General features: G+C 42.6%; 1 protein-coding gene across 7 annotated transcripts in view; it reads left to right on the forward strand.

Annotated features, from left to right (window-relative positions):
- Positions 1-15,980, forward strand: part of SULF1 (sulfatase 1) — a 199,094-nt gene that overhangs the window by 159,420 nt on the left and 23,694 nt on the right. For all 7 annotated transcript variants that reach the window (XM_070802644.1, XM_070802640.1, XM_070802645.1 and 4 more), the window contains one exon: positions 12,470-12,683. In XM_070802644.1, coding sequence (XP_070658745.1) covers positions 12,470-12,683 — 214 coding nt within the window. The remainder of the gene's footprint in view (positions 1-12,469; positions 12,684-15,980) is intronic.

Raw genomic sequence — 15,980 nt, forward strand, 5'->3', positions numbered from 1 at the left:
CTGGGGGAGGGTGGTCATTTTTTGTTCCTCTTCTAGGTATAGATATTGATTTCTTAAATAGGAGTTACATAAAAGAGAAATTCCCTGGGCATTCCATTTTGAAGTTCATTTAATACATATATTCTCTGTCCTTTACGAGGAAAAAAGCAACTTGTTTTCTTTTTATAGAGCAAATGGCATGTCCTTTTGTTAAATCATTGAATTCCAGCATCTTTGTAATTTAGTTTGCCTTTCTACTATTGTATCAATACAAAATCAAAGATCTGTTAAAATTCTGAAAAGACCTCAGCATCAGGCAAAGAAAATTAAAATGTAGCCTGTTGAGTGTAAACTGGTTTAGTGCCAGGATCTATGCTGTCATCCAAAAATTATCCCTCTGACCAGAGGTCCCTCTGACCCTTTGTGACCAGCTGCAGAGCAGGAATAAAAAGGCATTTGCCAGGAAGGTCTGGCTAGAATTGTTAGTGTGCCAGAAATGCACTGCCTGTTTCCAGAAACCCGCTGAGCCCTGGTGAAGATCACAACATGGCTTGTGGCCATCCCCTCCCCACCTCCCCTTGCCCTGGCTCTCTGAGCTCCAGAGAAATCGGCCAGAAATATGGAGCCTCCAGATGCCATCCTCTGGCTCAACTCTCATCTCAACAGGGAGAGTCTCAACTAGCCTCAATATGGAAGGCTAGTCTCCTGCTCTCTTTAGCCTGCACTGAAGGATGAGGCCGAATGGCCGGTCATCTCCCTAGGTGCTTGGCTTCTTTGCCTTTTTCAGAACACAAATCACAGGGTTAAACGTTAAACCATCTTTAGTAATGCTCCAAACAACTCAGAAACAAACGTTGAGGACAGACGCTTTTCCCATCAACTGCATAATGTGATCCCAGCTTATTTAATTCATACTCTCTCATTTCCCACTGTGCCCACCCTGGTCAGGTTCCCCTCTTCCCTCTGTCTCTCTGTTTCTTACTCATTTTTATTGGAATATAGTTGCTTTACAATGTTGTGTTACTTTCTGCTGTACAGCAAAGTGAATCAGCTAAGTTGTTGTTCAGTTGCTGAGTCGTGTCCGACTCTTTGGGACCCCATGGACTACAGCACTCCAGGCTTCCCTGTCCTTCACCATCTCCCGGAGTTTGCTCAAACTCATGTCCACCGAGTCAGTGATGCCATCCAACCATCTCATCCTGCCTTCTCCTCCTGCCTCCAGTCTTTCCCAGCATCAGGGTCTTTTCAGATTCTCATTAGTTGTCTGTTCATGCATAACAGTGTCTATGTGTCTCAAGCATAACGTTCTCTCCTGCGTGTTAGTTCTCACCTCCGCCTTCCCAAGGTCCTTCCCTCAACCTATCGGCAGCCTCACATTCTGCCCCAAACCAATCCCCTTTTGTATCGGTGTCCTCATCGACCAGGATTGCATCCAAGCTGTTCGCTTAGCATGTGACTGCAGGCACATTACTTACCCTAACTCTGCCTCAGTTTCTTCATCTGTGACATGGGCATAAAATAGTACTTGCCTCCAGGGGTTGCTGCAAAAGACTGTAGGAGTTAAATGTATCGCAGGAGTCCCCAGCACATAGCAAGCACTCAACAAATACTGGCTCTTGATTGTTAGCCAAGGTCAGTTCACCAATCTTATTTTCCCTCGTTTGCAAGAACCATACTTCTTCCAACATTCCAACAGCGACTTTTACAAATGGTTATTCACATTAAAATCTAAAGGAGGAAACATTTTATCTTTTTTCTGGTTTTCCCTCCCCCTTCCAACCCCTGCCCCATCCTGTTTCACCCCATCTCAGAGAAAGCAGGAGATAAATATCTTCAGCACAAATAACTCTATTTCATGTTTGTGAGAAAGTCTGAAAATAACTTGAGCTAGTAGCAATTTGAACAAGGATGTTTATATGGCCATATTCCTCAGTGTTGAGATGAAAACTCTTTTTTTAATTCAAGTATAATTGATATATAACATTGTATTAGTATCAGGTGTACAGTTTAATGATTCAATATTTGTATATATTGTAAAGTGATCACCACAATTAGTCTAGTTACCATCCATCACCCCACAGTTAAAATTTGTTTTTCTTGTACTGAGAACTTGTTAAATGTACTCTCTTCGCAACTTTCAAATATGTACTAGGCTGTTATTAACTGTAGTTACCATGCTATACATTACACCCTCAGGAGGTTATTTTATAACTGTAAATTTGTATATTTTGACCACTTTTACCCATTTGCCTACATTCATCCTACATGAGTTTGAGCAAACTCAAGGAGATAGTGAAGAACAGGGAAGCCTGGTGTCCTGCAGTTCATGGGGTCACAAAGAGTCAGACACAACTTAGCAACTGAACAACAATAATCCCAGGTGAAAATTCTAAACACATGTCCTCATGCAGGTAACTGCTTCCCATGATGTCGGCACTGGGTTAACAGATAACCAGGTTATAGAAAATTAGTATATCATTGTTACATCTTAGAGAATATAATCCGACCTGCATTAGAGCCAAATCCATGTAATAGGGAGTATAATAACAGAATTAATGCATGTGCATATATGTATATAAAATTAAGCTTTCATTGCAGTGTACCTTCGAAAAAGTTGTCACCAGTTTTTTTCTTACTCATGAAAATGGGTATAAGTTATATAAATAAGATTTTTTATACTCATCCCTGGTGGCTCAGATGGTAAAGAACCTGCTTCCAATTTGGGAGACCCAGGTTCAATCCCTGGGTCAGGAAGATCCCCTGGAGAAGGGAATGACAATCCACCCCAGTACTCTTGCCTGGAGAATTCCATGGACAGAGGCTACAGTCCATGGCATTGCAAAGAGTCAGATATGACCAAGTATCTTACTAAATACTTAGTAAGACAACACTTACTGAATAAGTTTACAGGGCATTCTTAATCAATCTGAGAAATATATACAATTCGAAACATAGAAACTATAATGATCCTCAAGTGGTTACTTCAGGAAAGGGAAGTACCCAGAATTCTATCATCATCTAATACTTATGCTAAACATTTTTTTTTGAGTCACAACTCATGGCGTATGGCATCTTATTAATAGTTCTCCCACCGGGATTGAACTCACACCTCTTGCATTGGAAGCGCAAGACTTAGCCACTGAGCTGCCAGGGAAGTCACTGTCCTAAGCATTTTACATGGGACATTTTTTCACCTGAAAACTCTTCTAAAAATAGATATTATGCCCATTGTAAATATGAGGTTTAAATGGGAAAGTTACTTGACCAAATTTTCACAGTTAGAAGGGTGACAAGTCTGTTCAAAACAAGATCCGTGTGATTCGAAGCTTGCAACCTTCCCACGAAACACTAATTACTATATTTAAGACAGCTTACAACCAGGGAAGGGTGACTTGCCCAAGGACTGGGTAGGCATTGTTAAAGGTCATCTATAATAGTTCTGCTTCAGATTCCTATAGTGCATCTTTTCTTCAGAACTCCAAAAATGGTCAACAATTTATTCTCATGACAGATCCTTGAAGCCAGGAGGAATAAGTGTTATTTTACCAGATGTGGAATCTGGAAGAACAAAGATATGCTGCAGTTTGCTCTAGGCCATAGAGTTAGCAGCAAAAGAAAATTAAAATTGAGGTCCTCAGATCCCTAACCCAATACTCATCCCCGTTAAAAATGACTACCTCTCATGAAGCTTCCATTAGGTAAATTTCTATAAATAATAAAGTGTGTGTGTGCAAAAATAATAATAGTAATAGCAGCTACCTTTGTTGAGTACCTGCCATGTGCTGAGTTCTTCCTATGAGTTACCTTTACTGCTCATGACCCTATAAAAATTTAGATGGTAAAAAAAAAAAAAAAAAAAATTTTTGATGGTGTAACTGACTTGCTGCCCATTCTATCAGTTCAGTTCAGTTCAGTCGCTCAGTTGTGTCTGATTCTTTGCGACCCCATGAATCACAGCACGCCAGGCCTCCCTGTCCATCGCCAACTCCCAGAGTTCACCCAGACTCATGTCCATTGAGTCAGGGATGCCATCCAGCCATCTCATCCTCTGTCGTCCCCTTCTCCTCCTGCCCCCAGTCCCTCCCAGCATCAGAGTCTTTTCCAATGAGTCAACTCTTCACATGAGGTGGCCAAAGTACTGGAGTTTCAGCTTTAGCATCATTCCTTCCAAAGAAATCCCAAGGCTGATCTCCTTCAGAATGGACTGGTTGGATCTCCTTGCAGTCCAAGGGACTCTCAAGAGTCTTCTCCAACACCACAGTTCAAAAGCATCAATTCTTCCGCGCTCAGCCTTCTTCACAGTCCAACTCTCACATCCATACATGACCACAGGAGAAACCATAGCCTTGACTAGACGAACCTTTGTTGGCAAAGTAATGTCTCTGCTTTTGAATATGCTATCTAGGTTGGTCATAACTTTCCTTCCAAGGAGTAAGCGTCTTTTAATTTCATGGCTGCAGTCACCATCTGCAGTGATTTTGGAGCCCAAAAAAATAAAGTCTGACACTGCTTCCACTGTTTCCCCATCTACTTCCTGTGAAGTGATGGGACCAGATGCCATGATCTTAGGTTTCTGAACGTTGAGCTTTAAGCCAACTTTTTCACTCTCCACTTTCACTTTCATCAAGAGGCTTTTGAGTTCCTCTTCACTTTCTGCCATAAGGGTGGTGTCATCTGCGTATCTGAGGTTATTGATATTTCTCCCGGCAATCTTGATTCCAGCTTGTGTTTCTTCCAGTCCAGCATTTCTCATGATGTACTCTGCATATAAGTTAAATAAACAGGGTGACAATATACAGCCTTAACATACTCCTTTTCCTATTTGGAACCAGTCTGTTGTCCCATGTCCAGTTCTAACTTGCTTCCTGACCTGCATACAAATTTCTCAAGAGGCAGGTCAGGTGGTCTGGTATTCCCATCTCTTTCAGAATTTTCCACAGTTTATTGTGATCCACACAGTCAAAGGCTTTGGCATAGTCAATAAAGCAGAAATAGATGTTTTTCTGGAACTCTCTTGCTTTTTCCATGATCCAGCGGATGTTGGCAATTTGATCTCTGGTTCCTCTGCCTTTTCTAAAACCAGCTTGAACATCAGGAAGTTCATAGTTCACGTGTTGCTGAAGCCTGGCTTGAAGAATTTTGGGCATTACTTTACTAGCGTGTGAGATGAGTGCAATTGTGCGGTAGTTTGAGCAATCTTTGACATTGCCTTTCTTTGGGATTGGAATGAAAACTGACCTTTTCCAGTCCTGTGGCCACTGCTGAGTTTTCCAAATTTGCTAGCATATTGAGTGCAGCACTTTCACAGCATCATCTTTCAGGATTTGAAATAGCTCAACTGGAATTCCATCACCTCCACTAGCTTTGTTCGTAGTGATGCTTTCTAAGGCCCACTTGACTTCACATTCCAGGATGTCTGGCTCTAGGTGAGTGATCACACCATCGTGATTATCTGGGTCATGATGATCTTTTTTGTACAGTTCTTCTGTGTATTCTTGCCATCTCTTCTTAATATCTTCTGCTTCTGTTAGGTCCATACCATTTCTGTCTTTTATCAAGCCCATCTTTGCACGAAATGTTCCCTTGGTATCTAGCAATGTGATAAATTTAACATATTCAAATCGGGCTTTTCTAGCTTGAAAGTCCAGATTTTTCCAATAAGCCACATCAATATGAGTATGAAATGCCATTCCCAGGTCCCAGGCAGAAGATAGGTGATATTCAGTGCTACAAAGTCCTACTCTAATAAATGAATTATGGTAGTACTTTAGATTGGGCTTCCCAGGTAGCTCAGCTGGTAAAGAATCTGCTTGCAATGCAGAAGACCCTGGTTCAATTTCTGGGTTGGGAAGTTCCCCTGGAAAAAGAATAGGCTACCCACTCCAGTATTCTTGGGCTTCCCTGGTGACTCAGACGATAAAGAATCCGCCTGCAATGTGGAAGACCTGGGTTCGATCCCTGAGTCAGGAAGATCCCCTGGAAGATCCCCTGGTATGGCAAACCACTCCAGTATTCTAGCCTGGAGACTCCCCATGGACAGAGCAGCCTGGTGGGCTACAGTCCATGGGGTCGCAAAAAGTTGGATGAGACTAAGCACAGCATAGCACTTTAGGTTATTGTGGAAATTAAATGAATAAATTTTTATATAAAACACCTTAGACCAGTACCTGGTATCAAGTAAGAGTTTAATAGGTGATGATAATGTGACATCTCCCCTTAGATTGGATTCTACCCAAACAGCTGCACACATGATTCTTTGAACAAAAGAGCCAACCTTCTCTTCTTCCTCAGGTGTGTCTTACCTTCACTTATATATTGTCTCAGCCAAAAGTTAATTCATTTTTTTTCCATAAGATTTTTGGTCAACCCAATATAACCCATCCAAAGCACTTAGACACAGTTACTAAACAGAGTGATTAAATGCTGAGTTAAACTCAGGGAATGATTCATGCATGAGGCTTGGTCCGTCCCCTTCATCCCAAGTTTCAGCATAGTTGGAAAGGCTCACATGAAATAATAATAACTTTGGAATTACTGAAATAGTTTTATCGAGCACCTTGCGCATGGTAGATGTCCGGAAGTATTTGTGGAATGAATGTGCTAAATTATCAACACAGACTAAGACGTCAGAGACGGAGGAGGAGGAGGGTTGAACTGATGTTGTCCCAGAAAGCAGGAAAGGAATTTGCAGGAGTAAGTGGTTGGAGAAGATGGAGAAAACTGGATTTGGCCATTAACCGATTTACCAAAAAAGTCCAAGAGCGTAGATAAAAGCGAGGCAGTGTGACATCTGTATTTCGGGAGGGGCACGTACTTCAGGTCCCATTAGCCTTACCTGAAGTCACGCTCTTATCTGATTCCAGCAACTCTTCTGCACTGGAAAACCATCTCATTACCAGGAGCATGTAAATGATCTGCAGCAGGTTTCAGAGCTATTCCTTTAAAAATTCTCTTTCTCCACCTCCGTCTATAAACTCTCCAAGTAAGATGACCATTTGAGTTGCTGCTATTTCCAGGTTTTATTGCTCAGCCATAAAAATTGCCATGATATAGAACACTAAAATGACTGTGGCCCACGTGTGGTAATTACATTTCATTAAAATTCCTAGTATGCTTGCCACTAAGGAGATTTTCAAAGCCTTTAGCTAATTACTCTATCTAATAGGGTCAATGACTTGTTCAGAGAGTCCGTGGTACAGGAAATAATTGGCATTTTTGTCAATGACTTCTGTATTATACAAGAATGTATATATAAGTAGTGTTTGGGGGTATATGTATATGCGCATGTGTATATATGTACATGCATGTATGTATGTATGTATGTTTGATTTTATATGATATGTCATCTGTGCCAATGACCATGCTAGACCTTAGATGGGATTAAATTCAACTCTTCAGGAAAGAAACACACTTTTTGTTCATTTCGGTCCCATCGGAAATCAACAAGGAATTTGGCTAATGGGTTGTAATCCAAATAGGATAAGTCACTAAAAATTCTGCCTATATTTTTCTACAGAAATCTACTTGTCCCCTCAGCTCTTCCAGGACAAAAAAAGAAAATTTTTAATGCATTGTGGTTTTAAAACTAAGGAAGGTTTTCAGTACAGTTGTGTTTTACAAATTAGTGTTTGCACTGAAGTTGATATAAATTGGAACACAGAAAGACATAAAGCCATCATTTTTTTAAGAATAAAGAGAGCCACATTTTTCTGTCTGATAAAAAATAGAGTATTTCTTAAGTTTCTGCTTGGCTGTGAGTTGAATCCACTGATGTCTTCTTTTGCTACTACAAACATTAAGTAATCAACACTTGGTTTTTGAATGCATGAGGTGGATGGATGTGTCTTATACCACTTGGATTTAAGACAGATACATGATATAAAAACTCAAGCACCACTGATTCCCAAACATTCTGGAGCTATGAAATATTATTTTTTGAGACCCTTTTCACGAGCAAGAATTTCATTTTTTATTTTTGACTGTACTAGGTCTTTGTTGCTGCATATGGGCTTTCTCTGGTTGAGGGGAGCGGGGGCTACTCTTCACTGCGATGCACAGGCTTCTCATTATGGCAGCTTCTCTCCTTGTGGAGCACAGGCTCTAGGAACCTGGGCTCAGTAATTGTGGTTGAAGGGCTTAGTTGCTCCTGGGCGTGTGGAATCGTCCCACACCAGGGCTCAAACCCACCTCCCCTGCATTGGCAGGGGGATTCTTAACCCCTAGACCACCAGAGAAGCCCTCCGAGAACTCTTCTGAGAATTTCCTGGCACCTCCTCAAGCGAATTGGCCATATCTAGGAGTACAGTGCAGCAAACCCAAGCTTAGAAAGCACTGATCTCCATGTTAAAAAAAAAAAAACAACTGCATAGCACCAGCTCCATGCAGTTTTCAGCTAAGAATGTGTGAAGATTGTGTCATTCATCAACTAACTGTTCTGGTTAGGATCAGGGTAAGGGTTAGGGTTGGCTTCCCTGGTGACTCAGTGGTAAAGAATCCACCTGCCAATGCAGAAGACTTGCTTTTGATCCCTGGAGTGGGAAGATCCCCTGGAGAAGGAAATGGCAACCCACTCCAGCATTCTTGCCTGGGAAATCCCATGGACAGAAGAGCCAGGCTACAGCCCATGGGGTCACAACGAGTCGGACACGACTTAGTGACTGAACAACAACAAAGGGTTAGGGTTAGGAGAGAGTGAGGAGAACTGGTTACTCATAAAGCACGTAGTTCTGCCACTGTAGATGAGCTGGGAGTGTCCATCTATTCAACTGGAGCCATTTTCTAACCGGGTCACATCAGTACATTGCTTCACACTCAAAAATATGCACATCCCTCTCAAAGGCCATCTACCTGAGCTCCTTAGACCTAAAAGTATACCTTCTGCCCTCCTGTGGGATCCCACTGCAAAGAGGTCCAATAACCAGTTGTGAATCTAAAGCAGTGATCCTTAACCCAGCTTCACATTAGAATCACCAGGGAAGCTTTGGAAAAATCCCAGTGTCCAGCCAAGGTGAGAACCACTGATCAGATGTATTCATAACTCCCATGTGCCATATCAATTTGAATTCATGTTTGGTTTTTTTGTTGTTGTTGTTTGAGTCAAGTTAAATCATCTCTAATTTAGTTGGTCCTTAGATTATTCTTGACTTCTTGCCTTTTCTTGGTTTTGTAAATAGGTAGTTACTTGTCTTGTCTCTTGAGCTCCTGCTTCTCTGGACAGAGATTTACATTCAAAACATTCTGGCCAAACTGCTAAAGAAGGTTGTTACCTGGTGTGTTGAAATAGTTTAATTCAACAGCACAGAGTGTATAGGGGCTAAAGTGAAATTATAGAACACGTTCTAGATAGCAGGGATTTGGGAGCTCTGTGATAGGGCCTCCCAGGTGGCCCTAGTGATAAAGAACTTGCCTGCCAGTGCAGGAGACAAAAAACTCAGGTTCCACCCCTGGGTTGGGAAGGTCCCCTGGAGGAGGACATGGCAGCTCACTCCACTGTGCTTGCCTGGAGAGTCCCATGAACAGCTTGACGGGCTATAGTCAAACACTACTGAAGGGTTTAGCACGCACAGGTAGAAGTGCAAAGGCTGCTGTGATCATTCTGCAGCTACTGACGCCACGTGTGTGCTCTGTCGCTCAATCATGTCTGACTCTTTGCGACCCTCTGGACGGTAGCCCGCCAGGCTCCACTGTCCATGGGATTTCACAGGTGAGAATACTGGAGTGGGTTGCCATTCCCTTCTCCAGGGGGATCTTCCTGACCCAGGGATCGAACCTGCATCTCTTCCATCTCCTGCATTGGCTGGCGGATTCTTTATCGCTAGTGCCACCTGGGAAAGCATGTGACTCCGTTAAGAGAAAACAAACTGTGGCTCAGCATGATGGTCCATTGTGAAGGGCTGCACACCATTTTGTACACTAGTGTCAGTGTCAAACTTCACCTTGCATCAAAATAGTCCTCAAAGATACAGGTATAACAAGGGGATACATGAGATCACTTCACAGAAGGCCTGAAAAAACATCTTTTATCTAATCATTTTTCATTTATTTTCATGTATATTTGAAATATAAAACTGGCACAACAAACACACAATTTTACAAGTATTATGGCTTTGTCCACAGTTTAGAAATACACCCATTTGAAAGAAAAAGGGGCTTCCTTGGTGGCTCAGATGGTAAAGAATCCGCCTGCAGTACAGGAGTGCATGCTCAGTCACTTCAGTCATGTCTGACTCTTTAGACCCAGGTTGAATCCCTGGGCTGGGAAGATTCCCCTAGAGAAGGGAATGGCTACCCACTCCAGTATTCTTGTTTAGAGAAATCCAGGGACAGAGGAGCCTGGTGGGCTACGGTCCATAGGGTAGCAAAGAGTCAGATGTGACTGAGCAACTAACTCTTCACTTAAAGATAAAAAATATCAATAAAAAATTGTACACAGGTGATACTCATATATGGATGTGGGGGAAAAAAACACAAAAGTTTGATAACTCTATATTGTACCATGTTGTAACAACCATGATCAACTTGAAATGAATGTCATTATTCTTCCCTTTTGCCAGATTAATATTTTAGGGAGAGAAAAGGGAAAATAGGAAGATTATCAGCTCTTAAGTCAGTTATAGAGGATCCCATGAAATAACCCCCAGGCAAAGAGCTATTATTTCAGCCAGGTTTGATACCCATAAAATGGAGGAGGGGGCACTGAGATGTGATGCTGTGTCATATTCATCCAGAGTTAAGCTGGAAATTTCTGTAGCTGTGTATATATATATATATATTTTTTTTTTTTTGGCCTCTCTGTGCAGCATGCAGAATCTTAGTTCCCCCACTGGAGATCAAACGGCCCCTGCAGTGGAAGCATGGAGTCTTAACCCCTAGACCACCGGGGAGGTCCCACCTCTGTAGCTATCTTAATAGAAAGCTCAAACGAGAAAACCTAGTGGCAAGGTAACCCTCTTACACTGTTGGTGGGAATGCAAACTGGTACAGCCACTATGGAGGACAGTGTGGAGAGTCCTGAAAAAACTGGAAGTAGAACTGCCATACGACCCAGCAATCCCCATGCTGGGCATACACATCAAGGAAACCAGAATTGAAAGAGACACACGTACCCCAGTGTTCACTGCAGCACTGTTTACAGTAGCAAGGACATGCAAGCAGCCTAGATGTCCATCGGCAAACGAATGGATAAGGAAGTTGTGGTACATATACACAATGGAATATCACTCAGCTATAAAAAAAGAATGCATTTGAGTCAGTTCTAATGAGGTGGATGAAGCTGGAGCCTATTATACAGAGTGAAGTAAGTCAGAAAGAGATACACCAATACAGTATATTAACACATATATATGGAATTTAGAAAGATGGTAACGATGACCCTGTGTGCAAAGCAGCAAAAGAGACACAGATGTAAAGAACAGACTTTTGGGCTATGTGGGAGAGGCAAGGGTGGGATGATTTGAGAGAATAGCGTTCAAACATGTATATTACCATATGTAAAACAGATGACCAGTGCAAGCTCGAGGCATGAAGCAAGGCATTCAAAACTGGTGCTCTGAGACAACCCAGAGGATAGTGTGGGGAGGGAGGAGGGAGAGGAGTTCAGGATAGGGGGACACATGTGCACCCGTGGCTGATTCATGTCAGTGTATGGCAAAAACCACCACAATATTGTAAAGTAATTAGCCTCCAATTAAGAGTGTGCACTGTTTGTAGAAGGATAAGAAAAGTCACAGAGGAAGCCCGGCTCATCTGCTCATGTCTATGTGTGTATGCATGTTAGTCGCTCAGTCGTGTCTGACTCTTTGCCACCTCATGGACTGTAGCCTGCCAGGCTCCTCTGTCCATGGGATTTCCCAGGCAAAAATACTGGAGTGGGTTGCCATTCCCTTCTCCAGGGATCCCTCTGACGCAGGGATCGAACCCAAGTCTCCTCCATTGCAGGCGGATTCTTTACCGCCTGAGCTAAGAGAAGCAAATGTTCTTGTCTGCCGTGTATGAAATTTGGCTCGCCATGATGGACTCAGGTTAAATTCATTTCTGTCTTCCTCATATGCCACTCTTACTGGCCTCGAATTAGAAATTCAAGGGCAGAGAACAAAGCAGCCAAGTTTGTTTTTTCCAGAAAAAAGACGGGTCTGGTGAAAACAGCCCTGACAGCTGTGCTCTGAGGCTTGGTGAGTTAAGGAAGGGCTTTTCCATGTTTCATTCAAGACTGTTTAGTCTGGATGCTGAGGATTTATGTATCAATTCTTGGCTCTGGTGTCACTGAGGTAGTTCTGATTTCCTGTGATTTCGTGGTCATCTGTATTCGCCTGCAGTGAAGGAAAGAACTAAGAGAGCAGGAGTCAACTTATTCCAGGGTCACTTGAAAGCTGGCCTTTTTTCATGCGCTCTTTTTAACGGTGTTGCCAGGGTTCTAAAAACAAAAGCAGCAGTCCTTAATCAGAAACACCTGATGTGGGTGTGTAACTGGCTCTCACGTTGGCTCTTGCAGAAGTGGCAGTGCGTCGAGGACACGTCTGGCAAGCTTCGAATTCACAAGTGCAAGGGCTCTGGTGACCTGCTCGCTGTCCGACAGAGCACGCGGCCCCTCTTTCGTGGCTTCCACGACAAGGACAAAGAGTGCACTTGTGGCGAGTCCGGGTATCGGGCCAGCAGGAGCCAGAGAAAGAATCAGAGGCAGTTCCTGCGGAACCAGGGGACCCCAAGTAAGCCATTGCCTGTGACCCTCTCGGTGGCAGGCTGAGGCTTTCAGGCTTGGCCGTTAGGAAGGCAAACAAGCCTTGATCCATCTACATGTTAAATATCACCAATGCATAGGTTTGGGGCTAAAAGCAAATAATGGTTCTGTTTAAAATATGAAGGCTGAGGTCATTTGAAATTTTGCTTTGTGAATATTAAGCTTAGAATGAAAATATACTCTGTAAAAGCGGCAGACACAAACATATGCATACTTAAAAAAGAAAATGAAAATCTGAAGTTTCAGCTAGAAGATGAGTTAACAGTATAAATTGCTAAAAAATATGTCATAAAATTATTTATGTATATGTGCATGTCCCTGATAACTCAGTTGGTAAAAATCCACCTGCAATGCAGGAGACCCTGGTTGGATTTCTGGGTCGGGAAAATCCTCTGGAGAAGGGATAGGCCACCCACTCCAGTATTCTTGAGCTTCCCTTGTGGCTCAGCTGGTAAAGAATCTGCCTGCAATGTGGGAGACCTGGGTTCAATCCCTAGGTTGGGAAGACGCCCTGGAGAAGGGAAGGGTTACCTACTCCAGTATTCTGGCCTGGAGAATTCCATGGAGTATGTAGTCCATAGGATCGCAAAGAGTCGGATATAACTGAGCAACTTTCACTTTCACTATAAAACATTAAATTTAACGTGGTACAATGGGAGGCATAGTTATTTTAATAGTTTGTTTTCCTGAGTGATGAGGATCCAGATATTCATTGCATTCTTCTGTTTTACATCTACAGCAGATCAGAACAACTGAATACTAAGAAAGAAAACATAGATTATATACTACTAGGAGTTTCTCAGACTTGTATACATTTTTTTCTGGAAATGATAATGTTATCTGGCTTTCTTTGTATACTGGAAGAAAAAATTCAGGGCTTATGCATTTAACTAATAAGAGAAGCATGCATGCTTTTTTAAAAAAAAAGCTTGTCTGCTTTAGGACAATGTGTTTTTCTAATTCCTCTCATTGATTTGTAGGGTCTAACTAGTCGAATTCAGTATGAAAAGCACTGCCTAGCATTTTTATAAAAACTCTTATCAGGCAGCTAGCTATCAGATTCCTATGAAGCGGCACCTTCCATAAAAGAATGAGAGTTTAGTGCCATCTAGTGGCTAAGTACGAAAAGTGACATTTCCGTGATAATGCCTTTATGTACTTTTTTTGTTGTTGTTGTTGTTTTTGTTTTTTGCTAAATCTAATTTTATTTTGTTTTTAAACTTTACATAATTGTATTAGTTTTGCCAAATATCAAAATGAATCCGCCACAGGTATACATGTGTTCCCCATCCTGAACCCTCCTCCCTCCTCTCTCCCCATACCATCCCTCTGGGTCGTCCCAGTGCACCAGCCCCAAGCATCCAGTATCAGGCATCGAACCTGGACTGGCATCTCGTTTCATACATGATATTTTACATGTTTCAATGCCATTCTCCCAAATCTTCCCACCCTCTCCCTCTCCCATTTTGAAAAGCAAAATACATTAAATTCTGAACCAAGAAATCAAATCATAGACTAGAACAACGGGAGCCCTTAGAACAGACTTCTTAAACTCAGACTCCACAGGTGAACTGTATAGGATCATCAGTTCGGTTCAGTTGCTCAGTCGTGTTCAACTCTTTGCAACCCCATGAATTGCAGCATGCCAGGCCTCCCTGTCCATCACCAACTCTTGGATTTTACCCAAACTCATGTCCATCGAGTCAGTGATGTCATCTAGCCATCTCATCCTCTGTCGTCCCCTTCTCCTCCTGCCCCCAATCCCTCCCAACATCAGGGTCTTTTCCAATGAGTCAACTCTTTACATGAGATGGCCAAAGTATTGGAGTTTCAGCTTCAGCATCAGTCCTTCCAGTGAACACCCAGGACTGATCTCCTTTAGGATGGACTGGTTGGATCTCCTTGCAGTCCAAGGGACTCTCAAGAGTCTTCTCCAACAACACAGTTCAAATGCATCAATTCTTCGGTGCTCAGCTTTCTTCACAGTCCAACTCTCACATCCATACATGACCACTGAGCCCTCTAAAATTTTATCCAAAATTTTAAGTATATTCTTTGTGTATATATGCACGTTTCTGGATACAAAACTTTAAAGGAATCGATAATCCAAAAGGCTGAAAATCATTGACTTGGGAGATTTTCTTTCCTCCTGAAAGAAAATGCCAGGTTTAATAATTCACACCAAGATTTCTAATGGGAAAATGACAAAGGAGAGGACCCAGACCCTCACCCTTAACAGAAACCATCCCCAGTGTCCAGCTTGAAGGTGGAGGCAGCCTCTTCTCTCCCAAGAACTTCAGTGTTACTCCCCAGGCACTGACTGTAAAGCACACTGATTTTTCTGTGTTGAGCACAAGCCGGAGAAGTCTAGGGCCATTTTTTGCGAGCTGTGTGGGGAACAGGGGTTGGATGCTCCTCTTTTCCGTCACGGTGGAATTCATGAGCACTCTCAGTGAGCTACCTCAAAGAGGCATTCCATCTCAGAGCAGCAGAGAGCAAGATGGTTCTGATTCTGCAGCCTATGTGTGCCCTTTCTTCCTACTTTAGCAGCAGGGTCGACACATCAGAGCACTGAGTGCGCCCCCACAGAGCCTGAGTGCATCTGAGCGGCAGGAGCCCATGTTTGCACGTTAAAGCTCTTACCTAGCCCACAATGAGTTTTGACAGTGGTCTATGTTGACCAGAAAGCATACTGGCCTCCCCCCAGCATTATTTCTCCATCTGCCAGGTCCATCTGCCATTAGTCCATTGGCTGATGAAAGTATTTGCAAAGTTCAATTTTTTTCTTAGAGCAATCTTTTATTATTTGTGCAAATAGAAGGTGTCTGGAACATTTGAAAGTGAAAGTGTTAGTCAGTCACGTCCAATTCTTTGCGACCCCATGGACTGTAGCCTGCCAGGCTCCTCTGTCCATGGAATTTCCCAGGCAAGAATAATGGAATGGGTTGCCATTCCCTTCCAGGTGATCATTCCAATGCAGGGATCAAACCCAGGTCTCCCATGTTGCAGGCAGATTCTTCATTATCTGAGCCATTTACCTTTTTGAAAAGGCAGCCCAGTCAAAAAGGGGCGACTTTGTCATCTTTAGAATCTGATAGTTTATAGTCCAAGCCCCCACAACTGTTGGCTGCATGACCTTGCAAAAGATGCATAGCATTCGAACCTCAGATTTCTCATCATAACATAGAGATGAGAACACCACATTCATGAGCCTGTTTTGACAATCTGATCGTGTTTTGTTTTAATGTGAGGATTTATTATCATA

The sequence above is a fragment of the Bos indicus genome, chromosome 14 (genome assembly GCF_029378745.1).
Source record: "Bos indicus isolate NIAB-ARS_2022 breed Sahiwal x Tharparkar chromosome 14, NIAB-ARS_B.indTharparkar_mat_pri_1.0, whole genome shotgun sequence".
In the NCBI taxonomy this organism is placed as follows: domain Eukaryota; kingdom Metazoa; phylum Chordata; class Mammalia; order Artiodactyla; family Bovidae; genus Bos; species Bos indicus.